Source organism: Neovison vison, chromosome 6, assembly GCF_020171115.1.
Source record: "Neovison vison isolate M4711 chromosome 6, ASM_NN_V1, whole genome shotgun sequence".
Lineage (NCBI taxonomy): Eukaryota > Metazoa > Chordata > Mammalia > Carnivora > Mustelidae > Neogale > Neogale vison.
The window spans coordinates 197,455,126-197,476,350 of record NC_058096.1 but is presented as its reverse complement, the minus strand read 5'-3'; the positions used below and the strand labels follow the sequence as shown (position 1 = coordinate 197,476,350).

Sequence of the window (21,225 nt, the reverse complement as noted above, 5' to 3'; positions counted from 1 at the left end):
TCCAACGGTCATGATTAGAGGTGCCAGTGTGGCTGGGCTGAAGCAGTGGTAGTGGTGATGGAGTGGCTGGGCTGATATGAGAGTTCTGTAGTAGAAGGCAAGATATGTTCTACTTAGGGACTCTGGAAATCTCTCTCTCTCTCTCTTTTTTTTTTTTTTTTTAAAGATTTTATTTATTTATTTGACAGACAGAGATCACAAGTAGGTAGAGAGGCAGGCAGAGAGAGAGGAGGAAGCAGGCTCCCTGCTAAGCAGAGAGCCCAATGTGGGGCTCGATCCCAGGACCCTGGGATCATGACCTGAGCTGAAGGCAGAGGCTTTAACCCACTGAGCCACCCAGGGGTGCCGACTCTGGAAATCTCTTAAAGGGAGTCTGCAATCACTAATCCTGTTATAAAATGATTTTCCTTCCTTGTGGAAAGTGTTCGAAAGTAGTGGAAAGTACTTCCTGCAGAAAGTAACTGTAATCTCAAGAAAGGTCTTAGAACACTCGGGTCTTAGAATATCTCCCAAGAAACAGCTTGCCTATCTGTAATAAAGGATGAGAACTGCAGAGTGTCTAAAGATCTTCTTCTTGGTATTCATCCTGGGCCTCAACTTGCTTTGTCTATGCTGGCTTGATCTTCTCATACATATATTTCTTTATAGATGATGGGGAAATATATTTTCCAGAGCCCCAGATAGAGTCAAGAAAAGATGGTGATTGGATGTCAATCCACGGGCACTTACTTTATGCTCCATGTGAAAAAAAAGAAGGTTGGGATATTTCCGCCCTTGCAACAGTACTACATTGGCTGCAACTGCAGGTACTGGACAACTCTCTCTGCTGTACATCATTTACTGAATAAGCTAATCCTTCACCACCACTCTGAGAGCCCTTAAGCTGTTCACATGGTTGAATAACCCTGTCCTCAGGCAGAAAACCAGAAAGAATGCCAGGGACCTGAAAGATGCCTACTGTCCTAAATTACTAAGGAATGGGGTGGTGGCTTTTGCAATTTTTGTTGTACAGAGATGAAACGAGGATAAAAGTGTAGCCTTGTCTTAGAGAAAGTAAACCAAGAATATAGCAAATATTCCCCAAACCCTAGTTCTAAGAAGGTACTGGTGGAAGTAGGATGGATTTCTTGTTAATTCAGTCTGGCTGCTTGATAGTGCTATCTTTTCTCCAGCTTTCAAAAAACTCTCGTTTAATTTTCTGTACTGGTTATATACATTGGGCAGTGGGTTTTCTGCGGCCAAAAAAGACCCTCTGCTCATCCATTTCCATCAATTTGCATATAAAAAATAAACGTGTGCTATGTATTTAAAACAGATAGGCCCTAAAAATAGGTTGGTTATGCAGAAACAGTATAATTATGCATCTTTGGGCCAGAATCTTTGGATCCCTCTGGGATTCTATTTTGTATATGACATAGGCAGAAATTGGGAGCTTTTGCAATAAAAATGAGTTCAGTAAATATTTACTAAGCTCCTGCTAGGTGTAAGGCATTTTCTAGGCATTACAGAAGAAACACAAGTAAGAAGAACATGGGCACTGGCCTCGAGAGGCACAAAATCTTGAAGGCAAAGGCATAAAGCCGAGAGATAGATACCTACAAAAGTAAAAATTTCATAAGGTAGAAAGTAGCAAATATCATTTCAAAAGTTTCAGATGTATAGTTAGAGGGATACCTATAAAGCCAGATGTTTGCTATATCATTTTGTAAACACCTTAAAAATCAAATTATTTTATATGAAGTCTATTTTTTGTATCTCTGGGTAGGTCAGAGTACAGCCTTTTCTTCCTTCCAGTAGTTTACTCAGGTGGAAAATTATTTCTTTTTGCTTGGCATGAACAATGATTATACACAAAGAAATATTCATGAGATGTATATGGCCATTCATCTCACATTTTTCCTAAGATACCCTGGTCTGGAGATGAGCCGAGAAGGACAGATTTAGCTGTGTTCCCTGGTGAGCATTCTCTTGGTTGTACTGCATTTCTAGGTAATATGTTTCTGTGCTACTACTTAAAGTAAGAAACGGTAAGTAACTAGAGAATATGGACAGAGTATAAAAGGCTCGTTTACTTTGGCTGCCCCAGAGCCAATTCTGGTTTATCCCAGATTCTAAAAGGAGAATTAGGATAAATGAAAAAGGCAAGAGATAAACGAGACCAATATTTTGACTTAAGTTGGAACGGCTTCTCTTTTGGAGAGGAAAGAAATAGAGAATGAAACCTAGTATTGTACTCTCTAGGCGTGGTACATTGGCAGACTCTATTCCTTTCTTTAGCAACACTCTTGACTTACTAAAGTAGATGATATATGTATAGATGATGTTTATTGATTCCACATGTGTAACATTTTTGGGCTCAACATGCTCTTGGCTTAATTTTTTCTTATATAATATATGCATTTGTTATATGCATTAAAAGTAAGCTTACTAAGACCTGATTGAAAAACAACCGCATTTTCCCCTCTGGCTTATCATTTAACTACTGAAAACCTGTATAGCAACTGAATATAATTTGTCAGAGTGGTAAAGAAATTGTCATGCCATTTTCATGTTCCGATCGTCTGTTCATCTGTTTTTCAGAAGAACAAACACAAAATGCTTTTGATTTAACTTGATATATTTTTTTTAAAAGTCCCAAATCTCTTAAACCGTTTGTCTTCTGGGCGCAGAGGCATTTGTTTGTTAAATATTCAATCACGCCCAAGTGCCGGGAACATCAATAGAGTTTGCCTGATTAACTGTAGCACAGCATATGTACGCTGAAGATGAGAATGATTTCCCCAAGGAGCCAGCACTTCCTCTGTTGAACTACGTTTCTTAAAATGACATGCAGATGGGCATTTGGACAATAATTTCTGGATGCATAAAACGGATTGCTCTTGCTGAGTGTAATTTTAAAAAGATAATTTTAATGACTCTTGAGGGCCACCTACTTGGAGCAGATGGGACCCAGGCTCTTTGTATCACAACTTTAATGTTGAGCGAGTCAGGGTAGAGCTCTGTTTTAGCCTTTGTAAAAGTGGATGATTCTATTTATTTATATTTCAATTGATTTTTTAATTCAGTCCACTGTGAAAAGAAGTCTTGTAGAACATTCTTAAAAGTACTGTGGGAAAAAAATGTCTGTAATAATTCAAACATACTTTTGATGGCAGTTTTGAATCTGTAACTGAGATTGAGTCAGCAGGAGTCTTTACTATTGTCCAATATTTTAGTGACTAAATGCATGAACTGACAGCATCCTTTAGCTGGACATGGGCACTAGGGGACCAAAGAGATGATTAGAGGTATATACTTCCACTGTCAACTAAAAGGCACAATTATTTGCATAGACGTAGCTAAAGACACTGGTCATAACAGAATGAAAAAAATCATTTCTTCTTTAAGGATAACAAGATTGACCACTCAAATGTATCTTAAAGGGCCTCCCTAATGACCATTCCCAAGAAGTATTTCTACTTCCACCTCTTGAATTTTATAGGAAACTATTAAAGTAATACAGTTCTTTCTGGATGACAAAGATAGTTGATAGTGGTATCATATAATGCACTTTACTAGTTTATAAAGAAATAAAACGAGAAAGGAAGATGTAACTGCTTCTGACAAGTAACTAACCTGCAGCAGGCTTGATATTAAAGGGGTTGGACAAATTATTTTGTAAATATTTTTACTTCTAGTCAGTGATGCTCTACAGACAGATGAATAGCTTAAGTTAGAAGGACTCTATGGGGTGGGCAAACACCATCACATGACTATTTGGGGAAACTGATGACATTCTTAATTGTTTAAGACAGAAACATATTTTTTTTTAAGACTTCATACTCTTTTAGCTGATAACACTTTAAAGATTTCTTGTGGAAACTCCTATCCATAACCAAATATTTATCCACAAGATGTTTATCTACTTGCAGAAGCTGCAGAATGATATTCTAAGCAGACAGGAGTTTTAAAATCTTCTTTACCTGCATATAACAGCGAAGAGCCAAGTCACAAGAACCAAGGGGCCTTGTGAACAGAGCTTCACAAGATAGTAATAAAGATACAGAGCTGTGAACAGCCTTAAAAAATTTCTCACCCAGAATAAATATTAAATCTGCCTGATAGGTTTAGAGGATGTTATGTTGTAATTCATTACAGATAGAAACAAAACTGCAAGGCAATATATTCAAAATAAGAGTCCTTCCATTTTTTTCTAACACAGTTATTGACATTTAAAATTTTTAAAAGGCTACACAGAAATATAAGCAGCCTCAAGAGGAGGAAATAGTCTTTCTATTGTGTGCATGTACATGTGTGTGAGAAAGTAATTCAAATTCATTAGTCAAGTATATGGGGTGAATGGTTTATAGACTAACCCAGAAATATAAACTATGTGGGGAAAAAAAATGCTATGAAACAGCTAAACTGCTGAGTGCCAGAAAAACAAAACAAAACAAAAAGCCTTCAAAGCAACAATGCAGGGAAAACTGAAGAGGAGGATTAAAAGGGTCCTTTTTACTTTGTTGTTGGTAAATTTGTCTTCTGCAGCCCTCCAAGGAGTTATTAGATGGAGAGAAGATCTGGAAGTGTCCTAGCTAATTTGAATGCTCTGAGTAGTCAGTCCACATAATTCATGTCCAACTATGGATAATTTTTTGGTTTAATGTTCCAATCTGGATTGTGATACAGGACAAATTATCTGGCCTTGCGAATATGTACTTTAGTATGTGATACACAGCCAGAACTTTGGGGAAAAAATGATAGTATTTCTAGATGAAAAATTAAATTAGGGGAGTAATAAAATATTAATATAAAGCTAACTATTTCAAGTTGTAAACCAGGCATATACTCAAAGCCATTTTGGGAATAACGGCATAAAATACAAAATAGAGATAATAGAAAGAGGCTTTTTTTTTTCCTTTCAGATGCTGGAATCGTGCGAAAGGCACTTTGTTTTAATAGCTTTCCTAGGATAATTCATTTTACCTGGTAGTCTTGATTTTATAGCTATATATTTCCATAGTGTGCTTTTCAAATAAGAAGTACAAACTCAAAATTAATTGACTATCAGGAATATTAGTATACATGGCTGCCTAGGGAATAAAATATATAGTAAAGCAAAGACTAAGACAAGAGCAAATGTGAAAAAAAAAGGAAACTCATACTTTTGAGGCTCTCACACTATGAAGAGCTCAGATGTGAATTAACGATGAGGAACTTAAATTTCAAAATCAATGTATCACTGAAAGCTTATTTTAATTAGCTTTTACTATTTTATGTATATTTTTCCTCTAGCTATCATGAAAACATTTGATTTTTCATAGATTACAGGCTATAGAATATATCTAATTTCCCTTTAAAAATACTCAATGGTTGGCCATCAAACGAAGTCTTGCACTACAAGTTAAAACTTCAAGCATAGTAAGTAATGTAATTATCCTTGTTCATCCACCATTATTTTTGACATGACATTGTTTTCCTTAAGTATAATCATGCTACTCTAAGGATATAACATTCTAAAATAACGCAATTAAGAGTAAGGATGCCTATGGAGGACAAGGAGCATTAGAGAGAGGTAGGGAATTTGGGTAAATTGGAAGGGGAGGTGAACCAAGAGAGACTATGGACTCTGAAAAACAATCTGAGGGGTTTGAAGTGGCGGGGGGTGGGAGGTTGGGGTACATGGTGGTGGGTATTATAGAGGGCACGGCTTGCATGGAGCACTGGGTGTGGTGAAAAATAATGAATAATGTTTTTCTGAAAATAAATAAATTGAAAAAAAAAACGAGTAAGGATGCCTAAATTAACTAAACTGATTTTTCTTCAAAGACTGTATGTAAATAAACGTTTAAATAGCTAATCTGATTTCACATCGACTTACACAATTAATAAATGAAAGAAGTAATCCTAAGGAGAGGAATTTACTAAAAAAGCTCCCTAAAGACTAATTTGATCACCATAAATTCTAGAACTTCTTTAAGTAAAACCCAACATTTTTTGTTGGTCTGTTTTCTGTTTCATAATTTGTATATTGTTTTTGCCTCTAACAATAAACCCCAAATGGCAAGGCTTCTGCCCTTCTCTCTGGCTGCCACTCTTAGCGGGCTCCATCCAGCTAAAGGTGGGCCAGGACAGGTGTTAGCCATGAGATGGTCCCAGTATAGACTCTAGCCCTCTGCTACTAGTCATTTTGGTGATCTTGGTTCAGGGAAGACCAGATAGCTATGCCACTCAGAACTTGGGTAATACATGGTATATTTATTTTCAATTTCATGTAGTTGGTAATTAGAATTTGTCTGCATAATAAATGACGAAGTATGTCAGAAGTAGAGTAGCTGGTAGCAGAAGACAGCACACCAAGTGATAAGAAATTAAAATATTCAGAATAAAAAAAATAAAATATTCAGAATAGTATTCTTTATTTTCCCATGAAGCTCTATTGTTTCTTGTCAAGTTCCTCATGTCATGATGTTTAAAGGGCAGTTTCTTGTAAAAATTTTCCTCAAACTTTTCCAGGGAAGGAACTAACATTTCCCACCTGCCTTGAAATTTCCACCATTAAAGGAATGCTTTTGGTTTAGGTCTGAAAGATGGTGCAATGCATATGGGAAGGGGATGGACTATCCCATTAATGAAATGGTATGAATTAATTTATCAGATTAGCCTATTCATACTGTAGAAGAATTGACAGCTGGGATGGAGGCAGTAGTAGATGCTGAAGGCAAATGTCTATTTTAGTTTTTATATCTTAATGTCATTCAGGGTGAAAGGGATGAAGATGTCCAGAGCAACATTTAAAATGTTGGCATCGAAAGTACTACTTATGCATAAAGGGATGTGTAGTAGGTTTATGTTTGTTAAGACTAATAGTTTCACTATGCTCAGAAGGCAAAGATATTATAAAAAGAAGGATTTCCCCATGCACCTTGCTATGGAAACTCATTAAAAGTTGCAAAAAACCATAATTACTGCCTGAACAATTTCATCATATTCTCAACTGTCTCTGAAGGTAGGAGCAATGAACCTTATCTACATCCTGCTGTTCAAGGGGGATCCTTGATCAGTTATAATTATTAAAAAAATTTTTTGTAAGTATATACAAAGAGTTATTCTAATTATTATTATATAATAATTATATTAGTATATAATTTGCCATATTTATATTTATTACCTATAAGTGATTTATAATTTAATTTTGACATAGAAATGGTTTGTATAATTTTACAAAACCATAACTTGACTATAACCTGCTTTTAAGATAACTATTTTCCACAGAATATAAGGATGCCTATCATTAAAGAACAAAGCTGAAGGAATTTCACAAATAAATTCATTTTGTATGAGGGAAAAGAGTCCTCATAATACATCAAGTTTAAAACAAATGTCTCAGAACTACTTTCTGTTTGGTTCATAACAAGTTTTTTTTAAAAATTTTATGTGAATTTACTAGTTTATAAACTATATTTGTATTCTAAATAATTGTGAACAGAAAACCTAGGGTAAGACAAGTCCCAGCACTAATCCATGATTCATTATCTAAACTTTAATTGGCACAACTCTTGAAATTCTGGGACCATATGGAAAATAATGAGTCCTAATAGGTCTAAGGTGGAGGGATGGCAGGGGAGTGAGGAAGCCAGAAAACCGTCAATTCAGAGTGCTTAGCCACTGTGGCAATCTCCCCAGAGAGCTAGAACAATGTGTTCTCAGTGTTTTACTGGTCTCTCCATCATATTACTAAACCGCATGTTATTTCTCTCACTCTATGAAACAAAAAATAAAATGAGAAAACAAAAACAACCTCAAAACTGGTTTTCAATTAAAAATGAAATTTTAAAAAATGAAATTGGCTGACTGTTAATAAAAAAGGCAGCAATATGGAGTTTCCATAACAACCTGCAGCAACTGTCGACTGACATGCAATCTGCTGCCTTTTTATAAATAGCAGCTGATTCCCCCTCTTTCGTCTCAACTAGTTTTAGTGCTCGTCGGAGCTAATGGAACAACTGTGCTATAAAACGACTTCACTCATCAAGCAGTGTACCTCTTCGCTGCTGTCATGGCCGTAAAAATCCTCCTCCGATTCAGTGTCTCTCCTTGTCAGGCTGGTATCCTCTTTTAGATCCAGAATAAATGGGCACCCCTCTGGGGACGTGTTCTGAGTTTTTCCATGAGGCGCTGATCGTGGTCTTGATGAAAAGGTGAAAATGTCCTTCGGGACAACCTGGGTTTCCTCTGCCAGTTGGCCATGTTCACTTTCCTTGCTGGCTTCCAGCCACATGTGTGAAGCGTGGCAGGAGTCTTCATCCAGGAGAGACTGTCTGCTGGATGCCAAATGGGAAATGCGATCATCATTTTCAGGAAATATCCACTCATCTGACATTGGGGAAAGATGACAAAAATTAGAGGAGTGTTCCATCAGTGTTCTATTAAGGCAGGTAGTTAAGTTAAAATTTCTTGGGTTGCAGCTGAGATTTATCAAATAATGCAGAAGCCAACGAATGCAATTTATCCACCATCTTGTAACATTTAACCCATAGATCAGTGCCTAAAGCTACGGGCAACTCATTTGCACTTCTCGGTCTGAGTTGAAACACTGGCCAGGAAATTTATAAGTCTGAAATAATTATCACCTGTCTTGCAGCAAGTTCTTCATAGCAGTCTCATTAATTTGACATTCCACGGAGGGAGGAAATCTTCCAAGTTTAAAAGGGTTTGAGTTACTAATATCTTCTTTTAACTGCACGAGGGCGGAATATTTAACAAGTTTCTTTAAATAAAATAACTGGGCATTGTTTGGGTTACAAATCATGGAGGAGAGGAAACCATGAAAAGGTTAACAGGGTTTTCCTTTCCATTCCACTGACTGAAACAGGACAATTCATAGACTTAACTGAACGGACTTTTCCAGTAATAGAAAATCCACAGAAATATTTGTTAATGTGATGGGTGAAAAAGATCTTTAATTATAGTAGAGAATGTTTTGATATATAAATCTTTTTGCACAACATTATTTGTTTTGGTTAAAAATACTCTATACTACCCCTGGGATATATTTTAATCAAAACTATAAAAAAAATTCTGAACTTTAAAAATTTTTTGAAATTTAGTTGACACACATTTTGTTAGTTTCAGATGTACAACACAGTAAAAATATTTTAATCTTTCATACAACATTGAGATAGATTTTATAACTACAATCCAGGCAAATGTAACAGACAAATATTAAAATGATTGTCATTAAAAGCCTACTTATTTTCTTCTTTAGAATGACAGCAGGAAAAGGTTGCACTTTCTCAACTTAGTCTATTTGCCTTAAAATTTACTTTTTTTGAGCACTATGACAATGGTGAAAATCTTACAAAAAATCTGTGTTCAGGAGAACCAAAGTGGACATGGTAATTTTCTCTGACTCTTGAATCCTGCTCTATTTAACTTCACAAGAAAAGTAACCAAGAGACATCTAAGATTTGCTGACTTGAAACTCTAAAACCTCCAGTTACCAAAGCAAAAAACAAAAAGACCTTTAATAAAAATAATATTAATGGCACAAATAAAATCATATTCATCATAATGTATTTGTTTTTTAAGACTACCATTATATAATAGAACTTGCTTATAAAAAGGGTAGCAAATGTACATTTCTTAGGGAAAATCTGAAAGGGACAAGGCTTTCACATTTTCTGTAGGTAAGTGGCCTACAGCAGGCCGAATCTACATCATTGGACCACATTCACAGGGGATGTGGAAGGTCCGGAGTCAGTGTACCATGAGCAGGTGAAATAAACAGATTCAATGGGCTGTCCTCTTTTGGACAGCAAATCCTATTGCATGGTGCTAAGCATAGAGCAGGTGTTTTGTAAACACAGTATATGCTTTATTAACAAATAAATGTTGAAAAAGATTATAAAAACCAATGGGCTGCATTACCTACATGGATTTATAAAGAAAATTGGAGAAAAAGATACTGGGAATCTTCATTTTGCAATTCAACAACTTGTATGACCTATGGTCAAACATATTATTAACATATCAAGGTAACATATCAAGGTAAAAGGAGTGTTTCTACACCAAATGAACTCTAATTATCTCACCCCCACATGCTTTTTTGGAATTCGTAGTTTTACCTCAAGTATTTCCATATCAATTGTAATGAATAATTTGGTATGTTTTCTTAGGAAAATATGTAAATTACTGTGTAATCACAATATTGCAGCAAACAAGATAAATGCAAGAATGATCACCTAAACATCTAATTAGTTTTTCTACACAGTCAGATTTATGCTAGAGACACTAATTGCGCCTAACATTTTAATGAAGGTTTCAACATTGCATAAATAAGACTGACAAACTACAAACAATTTTCATTTATTTTCCTTTTTCTCTTGCTCAAAAACAATTCGCCTTTGTAAAAGTACCACACACCTGCTAGGGAAGATATGTTGATGGGCTCAATGCTCTACACTCCAACCATCTCCATTATAAAGAGGACTGGAGACTTGCAACAATAGGTTATCTTTGGGGATGGTGACAATGTCCTGTGAAAACTTCAGTTTCAACTTTCCTTCTGCATGATAACTGGTGCATTGAAACTTGGAAATAAAAATGCCCTTTCATCTGTTAAAGTCTGAGATGCAACTGGGGTTAAAAGGAGATTTATCACAAAATGATAGATTTTAGCAAATGACTGTATCACAGCTTCTCAAAATGACTGGGTTTGAAATGCTAAGCATATTGATATTTCATCAATTATTAACAATTAAAGTGGATTGAAGATGCCAACCTGTTTGATCGGGAGACTGCAATGCTGGAGAGCTGGGGTTCATCTCTGTGCTTTGTTGGGACCCGCTGTTGAGGGCAACTGTTGCTTTATCTTCATTCCTGTTATTTCCTGAAGAACTGCCTTTATTGGAATAAATATTTTCCACGATGTTATTTCTTTTGATTTTTATTCATTTGGAAGAATGCTAATAACATGGTGTGCTTTTCTACATGATTATTGAAGAATACCTTAGACTAATATAGACTATCTGCCGTTCTTTTCTTTTCCACTAGACTGTTTCAAAGATGAACTCAGCTGCATTTTTGTAGAGGGTCATCTTTGAATTCCTTGATATTTGCATGGGGGCATTTTAGATTTAAGTTTTACAATATGCAATAAAAGGAATTTTATCACCCATATTATTTTCAAAGGGTCCTATATTTTCCCTTTGGTTCCACATAAAATAGAATGTGTTTTCTTTAAATTACAGTTCTTACATAACCTGACTCAATATTTTAAACCAAGCACTTTCCTTAAGCATTTTAAGAAAATGGACACAGAATTAACTTTTCTATTATTTTATGAAAATAACATGAATCCTAACAAGCTGAATTTCAGCTTAAGAACCCTACATTTTTGAGAAATTATGTTAATAGATGCGTACATGATATACTCTGGGCTTGACTCAGGATAGATTAATCAATGTGCAGACAGATCTATACTTAAATGCCTCAAATCCAATATTCAAAGGGATAACTATAATAAAAGTAATTTTTAATTATAAAACTAATGCTTTATTGGTTGTGAATACTTGAAATTTTAGCCTACATTCTATTAGCATGGAGTCCAAAGGGAGATACAGCAAATGTTAAACACACACACACACACCCCTATATCTCAGATATATATATCTCAGATAAATATATCTGAAATATATTTGAAATATTTGAAAAGGGCCCAGTTTAAAAAGGAGATATATATGAAACATGAAAAATTATGAGTTAAGTTCAATTTTAGTGAAGTCTGCAGGCAGGAACCTCCTCTATCAAATTTGGGCTGTTTCTAAAAAACAATAATTTAAGCTTATTCAGCCTTTGAGAGGAGAAGTAGGGAAGTCCTTTACTTCTGAGGTACTGTCTGTTTAATCCAGCAAATCTCTATTAGGGCTCTAGAGCAATTCTTTTGCAGAAAATTTGACTTCCATAATCCCTATAGAAAAGACATTTATATTTTAAATGAATTGGTTTGTAATCCTTTGAAATTTACAACCTGCAGAGAGAGATTCCATTGCTCTGAATAACATACAGATATAAGATAGTATTGAATTAGTGCCGTACCGCTGTGTGCCTCTGTCCTTTCTCTGCTGGTGCTTTTTAACCGTAATCTTCTCCTGTTATTATTCTTATCTGCTGATGGTTCTTGAGGGGGATGTGGATGCATAACATGTAGATCGGCTGGTACATTTCATATCAAAGAACAAAAGGCAAAAACAAAAAGTACTATATGGTCTGAAATAACTCAGTAAATATAATTGTAGCTGTAATGAGAATGTTCAGGTATCATTGTGGCATCACATAAATCTGTATCAAAATCACAACTTATTCTTTCAAGGGAAATAGGTAATTATTCCTATTCCATTATTGGGATCATATCTTTTGAAACTACTGAGACATTTTATGCATGTAATCTAACCTTACAGAGAGCAACAGGTAATATGGTTAATTATACATATAACATACTATATTAAGAAATACAAAAAAATGAAACTGATCACTAATACAGAAAAATAATTGCTTCATTTGAAAAAGAAAGTTGGTAAGTATAATTCATAAACAGCTTGGAAGGTAGTTTCCAAAAGAATCCTGGAGAACTGTGATCACACCTGGAAAAGAATTCTTAAATGTAATTTAACTGCATAATAATCATCATAATAATTAACAGCATTCATAGCAGCATCTAATATTTATGTAATGTTTCACTTCTTGGCACAATATGATGTGCTTGACTGGTTTTTCTTGTTGAATCCTCACAATGATCCTTTGAAGCAATCATTGTTTATTACTACTACTAGGGCCAGTAACAATTTTATCCACATTTTACAGATGAGGAAACTGAGGCCCACAGGGTTTAGGAGTTTTGATCAAGTCTAACAGATGTGATAGAGTTGGGACTGAACATCTGTGGCATTTACGTACTTCTCTCAGTTTTGTGCTATATGAGAGATACAGTCTGTAGTTGTGATCATTAATCTCTAAATCAAATAAAATGAACCCAAATGCCTTCCTTTCCAACTCTCATGAAAGTCAGACATGCAAGGATGGAAAAATTACAATGAGTGGTAAGACTTTGGTACTGGTCTCAATTCTTTCCAGTGATTACAAATTGCAAATCACTTTATCCCTCTGTTAGCCATGAACCCTCAATCTACAAAATGGGACAAAAATCTCTTCCTCACCAACAGGGTTCTCTGTGCACCAATAGGAGAAAATAAAAAGCACTTTACAAGTGGAAGAGATTAACTAAAAGATAAAATTAAGAAAATTTAAAACACAAGTAAAGTTCCCCAAATCTAGTTGATTATAGAATGCTATGTTATTTCCTCACCAGTCATCATAAAATAAAAATGCAGGATACTATGGCAATTTGAAATAATGGAATAAAGAGGCTATAAAGAGAATGATAGTTGGGGCGCCTGAGTAACTTGGTCAGGTTAAGCATTCAACTCTTGACCTTAGCTCAGGTCTTGATCTCAAGGTCATGAGTTCAAGCCCCAGGTAGTCTACAATAAACAAACAAACAAAGTATTAAAAGAAGAAAGAGAGAACGACAGGTTCCAGAACAGAATATATGTATAAGAATTCGAAACAGATTTCAATATCCACCATCTTGTTCATTTTTAAATGATAATTCTCTGGATGTTAAGATCTAATCAAGAATTAAACTTCAATTTTATCTTCAACAGGAACATTTCTATTTTCCCCTAGCTCTTGGCACTTATGCATGAGTCTTACCACGAACAGGTATGGTCTGCTTTATTTGGTGAATATTTTCTTTATCTGCTTGCTCCTCAGACTCCGGCATCAGCGAGGCTGACATCTCTGCACTGCTGACACAGTCCTCGGCCACAGACTGTTGGCCTGATCGGTTATTTTTGGACCCAATGGATCTTATTGTCTGTAAGGGAGAGGAATTAATCTGCACATCTTATAATACAGGAATTGCACTTATTTTCTGTAGAATTTACAGAGACTGATAATATTTGGACAAATAAAAAGTGAGAAAAGAAACTAGAGGAAATGAGAAGGTGAGAAAGTTGGTGGAGAAGGATATCAGAAAATTAGAAAGAAATGGAAGAAGAAATATAATGTGAGACAAAACAGAAGACAAACAAGTCTTCTAGACACAAATTAAAATATACTCCATCTTTAGTAGGTAGGAGTTAAAACTGAAAATCATGTGTCAGACAATTAGAGGAAATTAATAACATTTGAGAATCTGTTTGTTGTATCTGGTGAAGATCTGACTCCTTTTTTATTTTTATTTTTAAAAAATATTTTATTTATTCATGAGAGGCAGGGACAGAGGGAAAAGTAGGCTCCCTGCAGGGAGCTTGATGTGGGACTTGACCCCAGCACCCTGGGATCATGACCTGAGCCAAAGGCAGCTGCTTAACCAAATGAGCCACTCAGGGACCCTGATCCAACTCCTTGACAGAGACCACAAAATGTGTTCACATATATTTGCCTTTAAGTTTTGTTAACATATTTGATCAAAAGAATACTCAGAAATGTTAACTGTGTTGACATGACAAAAATAAAACAGTTTGAGTTCTTTTAAAGTCCAGAATTTCTGTTCCAAATTTATTCAAGGCTTCTGCTTTTGGCATATATTCCCCCCCCGCCCCCCGCCGGCCCCTTCCGGTGCACTGTGAAAAAAAAAAAAACCCTTCTCCCATGCCCCTCATGCTGAGACAAGCTCTTCAGACCTTGCTCTCACCTCAGTGGATATTCTCATGTTATTCCTTCTTCCAGAGAGTGGAGGTGGTCCCAGAACTCTGGATCCAAAGGCGATATGACAAACATCTTGATTTTTACTGTTGCGCACATTACCTGTTCCCTTGTTAATGAACTGATCTGTTTTGTTCAAAAAGGAAATAATAGTCCATTAATGGACATCATGACAAACACCATGTTGCAATGCTTCTGAAAGTACAATACAGGTGTCCTGTGATCTGAATCCTCCCTCTCCACTACAGGGCATCTATAAAAATTTCAGATACTGGAGCCCAATATCAGATCTACCAGGTCTGTAGAATTAGAATCTTGGGAAAGTGCGATAGAAATCTATAATTTTAACAAATTCCCCTTAATGGTTTTATGCTATCATTTGAGAAACACAAATGCCACAAATATTCTTCCTCAGAGAGAGAGAAAAGAAAAGAAAGAAAAGCTACTAAAAAATACATCTTATTTTCTCTTTAAGGAAATAATTTAAAAAAAATATTTAACTCAATTAACAAACATGTGGTTGATCACTCTTAAGCATTTCCTAGAAGTTTTTAGTGACACAAAATTGGTAAGATAGATCACTTGCCCTCAAAGGAGGGGATAGTAAAAGTAAACAGGTAATCATAACATAAAGCAGAGCAGTGGAAATTCAGAAAAGTGACCTCTTGTTCCTCAAAAAATTAAAAATAGAATTACCCTATAATCCAGTAATCACACTACTGGACATTTACCCCTAAAATACAAAAACACTAATTTGAAAGCATACCTGTACTTCTATGTTTATTGCAGCACTATTTACAATAGCCAAACTATGGGAGCAGCCCAAGTGTTCAGTGCTAGATGAACAGATGAAGAAGAAGTGGTACATATATACAATGGAATATTTAGCCATAAAAAAAAAAGTGAAATCTTGCCATTAGCAAGGACATGGATGGAGCTAGGGAGTATAATATGAAATGAAACAAGTCAGAAACAAGTATGATCTTACTCATCTCATGGAATTTAAGAGGCAAAACAAAAAAAGAGAGAGGGACAACCAAGAAACAGACTCTTAACTCTAGAACAAACTCATGGCTACCAGATGAGAGGCAGGTGGCAGGAAGGGTGAAATAGGGGGTGGGGAGTACACTTACCACGATGGGAAAAAAAAAAAAAGAGTAAGTGACTTTTTTTTTTTTTAAGATTTTATTTGTTTATTTGACAGACAGAGATCACAAGTAGACAGAGAGGCAGGCAGAGAGAGAGAGAGAGGGAAGCAGGCTCCAATCCCAGGACCCTGAGATCATGACCTGAGCCGAAGGCAGCGGCTTAACCCACTGAGCCACCCAGGCGCCCAAGTAAGTGACTTCTTGAATGGACCTTGAATGACTGATGATATTTCAGGGATAAAAGATGTAGGGTACCCAGAGAAAAGAAAGAGTGAACTGGTAGGGTATACTTGGGGGGAAAAATGAAATTGCCAGTTTAGCTGGAAGGATGGGTTTGGGTCACAATGAAAACAACTTTAAACTGATAGGAGCCTATTCTAAATTTGACAGATGATAGGGTATCATTGAAAATTTGGGAGGAGAAAGAGAACAAACTGGTAGCACCTTCAGGATAAGGCAGGTATGCTTTAACAAACCCCACTGCTTTTCCCTTCTGGGCACACAGCTGTATTACATTTCTGAGCCTTCCCTGCAATTATATGGGTCATGTGACGGATATCTTATTAATGAGAACTGAGAAGTGAAATGTGAGAAGGGTAAGCTACTTCCTGGCCCCTAAAACCTCCCACATAATCCCCCATACTCTCTCTTCCTGCATCTCTTGACAAGATGCAGAAGATCCAGGGGAGGGCTTTAAGGCCTGGAGAGGAACCCCTGGGTGAAAGGAGTCTGGGTCTCTGAATGACCTTATGGAAGGCTGCCCAAGGAACTCCTGATTGGACAAGGCTGTGGGGCTCTTTGTGACTGCAGGTGAGGGTAATGGCTCTTAACTCAAAAAACTGCCTGCAACCTAGAAAGTCTGCTGTTCCCCCTTGCAAGACAGAACCAACTTGAATCGTATGATGTTGGCTCTGAGTAAGTCCATACTTGTCCTACAGTCCTGGATATAGATGAGCTACTGGCCACTTCTGTCTAACCTTTTCTCCAGAAAAAAATCCTGTAGTTAGCTAGGTGGTCTCCTTAGCCTCTGCTAAAGAACTATAACTTTACATGTGGAGTTAGAAACAACTTTTCTGCAACGGCAAGAGAAAAGTCACCAAAGTTTGTGAAAACATACCATGCTTAGAAAGCTCCACTTGTTTAGATCTGAGTAGAAGTAATATGTAAATGGGTAAATGGTGTTTTCTGGGTCTAGTCAGATACTAGCCTGATACCTGACATGGAATGATAGATCCTTGCTGAGCAAAATGAATGAATCATTAAATGTAATGAGTCAAATGGGATGTTGGATTAAATGACTAAATATTTCTAATTATGGATAGAATTTCATTTCTCATTTTAAGAAAATTCCATCTGCAGGTTTTATGTGAATGAAGACTGGGCAGGACTGGACAACTGCCAGGATATGGGGGATGAGAGAGAGAGAAGGCTCAACAATAACCAAGACATTGATAATTGAGAATTACCACATGAGTGGTATGGCTTTCAACATCAGTAGTGCTATACAGATGCCTCCTCAGGTTACATGTGAATTGTTCTGTGTTAGCATGTAGACTTGGCTGTGTGTGCATCTGTGTTTTTTTTAGTCATTACAAATATCCCCATTTGGAGTTAATGAAACATCATTGGTCTCTCAGGATCAAAAACAGAAAGAAATGACACAAATCTCAGGCTAATCAGAAAAATTTATTATAGAATCTATCATCATTTGTACCATCTATGATCAAGCAGAAAAAATTCTAGCCTACTGGTTTTGTTCTCAAACTTGGATTTTCCCAGAAAGAGCCATTGAAGGTCCTGAAGGGCATGGAATATGTCTTGGGGCTACACGGGAATTTTTAGTATCGGAATAGGAACTTCCCCTAACTTCTAGCCATGGGAACCATTAGGATATGGGCATATCTTTTACATACCTCTCTGTTCAAACATCTTATGGGGTGATTCTTTAATGTTTTTTCAAATTCTTTTTATACACACGGAGGTTCCCCCGCAACTAATTTAAGCTCCTTTGAGTAGAAAGACCATTTATTTGGTACCGTATGTATCTCCAACTGTGGAGCTTAGGATAGTACATGGCAGACAATGGATAAAGTTCATCACAATTGTTAAATAGTATTAAAGATTAAAAGGAAGATTTTTTAGGGGAGGGAATATTAAAAAAATCATACTGACATAGTTCTAGCTCTAATTCCAACAAAACTTATACATAAACTAGTTTGTAGCTATTTAAAAAATTAAAATTCCTAAATACCTTGAATTTTTTAGAGGAATCTTACTTAGCAGTGGATATTCAGTGACCATTAAAGATACATGAAAACCTCATATAATATAATCTTCTAAATAACAGAAAACTAGATTGACTATATTTTATAAGAAGTTCTACTACAGAATTTTTTTAGAGTAACCTACCACTTAAATAATAAACTTAAGTTTATTATTTTTTTAAATTTACAAATGTTAGTACACTTTTTTCACAAGCGAAAGTATACCAGTACTCTACCCATTAAGTATTTCTATAATTAGCAGATTTTTAAAAAATTTCTTGGTATAATTAACATATATACATTCTTAAAGGCTGTTTCATTTTGGTAATTCTATTTTTAATCATTAATTGTCACAATTATCTCTATAAACATGTATCATACTATTTATCTACTATGAGAGAATCCAAATTAAAACCTACAAGGAAAAGTAATTTAGACTTTTAGTTTCTAAAATAAAAAGCAAAAGAACAAAGTTTCTATAATGAGAAAAACCTTAATAAAAGAAAACTATAAACAGAAACGCATGCCTTTTGAATTCTAAAGGGAGCTCTTTTAAGAGCTGATATCAATATGCACAATATAAGGTTAAAAATCAAGATTAGATTAAAGTCATGCTCTAGGCATTTCATTTTCTTGAGTTTGTGGAAAATGAACTTGGTGTAGGTCAGAGATGTTACCGTTAATTATTTTGGTATTTTATGAGGGGTACATGCCTTTGTAGTTAGAATATAAAACCTGAGGGTCTACTCTCTAATTGTCTTTTAGAAAAATAAACATTCATTTTTGTCTCAAGATACAATGTTCTAATTATTATAGTCATTTAAGTTTGCAGGGTTTTCAAAGCTTAACCAGAAAAACCTGCTGAATTTTCAACTCTAATCATTGAAGGGTCACGCTCAAGACTTACATCTATTATCTGGCAATCAAATCAGAATTAAACTTGCTACCAAAATCCAGACCTTGAATTAGATTAATTTTTGTTTTATTATATGTGCACTGTTAAAAAGAATGTCAAAATTACAAAAAAAGCTGATCTAGGAAAGCAATATTATTTTAGACAAGGTACTTAGCCTTTCTAAGCCTCACTTCCTTTTCATAAGATTAGGATAATAATAGTATTTAAGTCATGGTGTTTTTGTTAGACTGTATGAAACAATGTATGTAACATGCCAAATACTGTGCTCAATAGGGACTAAATGCTTAATAAATATGTTATTCATATCTTCCATCTTGAATAGCATTTAACACTTTACAAAGTCCATTCATAATCACTTATTCCTTCATTCATCCATCCTTTCAGTAGTGACTGGGCACCAGGTCTGAGTAGTTGTATCTCATTAATAAAAAGTTTAAGGGGGGAGGAGCAAGATGGCAGAGGAGTAGGAGACTGAAATATCACCAGGTCCCAAGAGTTCCGCTAGATATTTATCAAACCATTCTGAATACCTATAAACTCAACAGGAGATAGAAGAGAAGAGCAGTAATTCTAGGAACAGAATATTGACCACTTTCTGGAAGGTAGGACGTGCAGAGAAGTAAATCTGTAGTGATGGGAAGATAGACCGTGGCAGGAGGGGCCGGCTCTTGGCAAGCAGTAGAGCAGCAGAGCACAAAATTGGAATTTTTAGAAGTCTGCTCCACTGAGGGACATTGCTCCAGAGGCTAAGCAATAGGGGGGGCCCCTTACTGGGATAATAAGGTCTCAGGACCCACAGGATCACAGAAAGACCTAGGCTGTCTGAGTGTGGCCCAGCTCCCGGTATTGGAGCGGGAGAGCCAGCTGCAGAGATGGAGGTGAGGCATGGGCTCTCAGCTCAGGATTACCTTAAACCATGATCCAAGGTACAGTCAGGCGACTGCTCTTCAAGCAGGGACCCCATAAGCAGCAGATCTGGGAAGACTCCCTCCTTCCTCCTATGGGAGGAGTGGCAGGGGAGTGCGCTGCAGGAACTGGCTGGGTTTGGAGACTCCAAATGGGGGCGTGCACCACAGATAGAAATGCTGGGTCACAGGCTGGGTGAGCATGGAGTGTGGCTAGAAACCAGAGAGATGGAAGGGATTGACTGCTTTTCTCTGAGGGGGCACTGAGGAGTGGGGCCCTGAACTCTCGGCTCCTATGGGGTAGAGACTGGGAGGCCACCATCTTCATTTCCGTCCTCCAAAGCTGTATGGAAAGCATTCAGAGGGAACAAAAGCTAGGAGAGCGAACCTGAGCAAATTACTTAGACTGGCCCCTGGCAAGGGCAGTGCAATTCCACCTCCAGCAAAGACATTTGAGAGTCACTACAACAGGCCCCTCCTCCAGAAGATAAGCAAGAACATCCAGCCAAGACGAAGTTCACCAATCAATGAGATCTGTGGAACTCCAGAGCTAGGGGAAAGCAGCACATAGAATTCATGCCCTTTTCCCCACGATCCTTTAGTCTTTTAAAGTTAAATTTTTAAAATTTTATTTTTTTATTCTATTTTTAAAATTTTTCCTTTTTCCTATTTTAACATTTTTAAACTATTTTACCTGATCAATACCTTTTTAAAGATATTTTAAAATTTTCATTGTTATAGTCATATTTTATCCCTTCAATGTATTTAATCTTATTTTTTATATACATATAGGTTTTTTTCTTTAAAATTTTGGGATAAAATTTCTTCTAAGAGATCAAAATATACCCTGAATCTGGTGCATGGCTTTGTTCTAATCTCCAGCCTGATCACATGCTTTCCTCTTTTTTTTTTTTTTAACCTTTCTTCAACCAACTTCTTATCTTATCAATTCCTTTTTTAGAATATTTTTAAATTTTCATCTTTATAGTCATATTCCATCCCTTCATCATGTTTACCCTTATTTTTGTATATATATTTTTCTTTCTTTAAAATTTTGGGAGGTAGGTTCTTCTAACAGACTGAAATACACCCAAAATCAAGTATGTGACTCTGCTCTATTCACCAATCTAATATATATATATATATATATATATATATATATATTTTTTTTTTTTTTTTCCCCCCCCATTTTTCTTTTTCTCTGCTTTCTTCTCCCCCGGGTTTCAGGTCTCCTATGATTTCAT

At 36.0% G+C, this 21,225-nt stretch overlaps 1 protein-coding gene across 2 annotated transcripts in view; it reads right to left on the bottom strand.

The window, feature by feature from the left end:
* The window catches only part of CFAP20DC (CFAP20 domain containing), a 253,473-nt gene that overhangs the window by 81,486 nt on the left and 150,762 nt on the right, over positions 1-21,225 (bottom strand). For both annotated transcript variants that reach the window (XM_044253283.1, XM_044253284.1), the window contains exons 8-12: positions 14,738-14,874; positions 13,753-13,915; positions 12,079-12,195; positions 10,763-10,882; positions 8,024-8,355 (exon numbers count right to left, since the gene is read on the bottom strand). In XM_044253283.1, the coding sequence (XP_044109218.1) occupies positions 8,024-8,355; positions 10,763-10,882; positions 12,079-12,195; positions 13,753-13,915; positions 14,738-14,874 (869 nt within the window). The remainder of the gene's footprint in view (positions 1-8,023; positions 8,356-10,762; positions 10,883-12,078; positions 12,196-13,752; positions 13,916-14,737; positions 14,875-21,225) is intronic.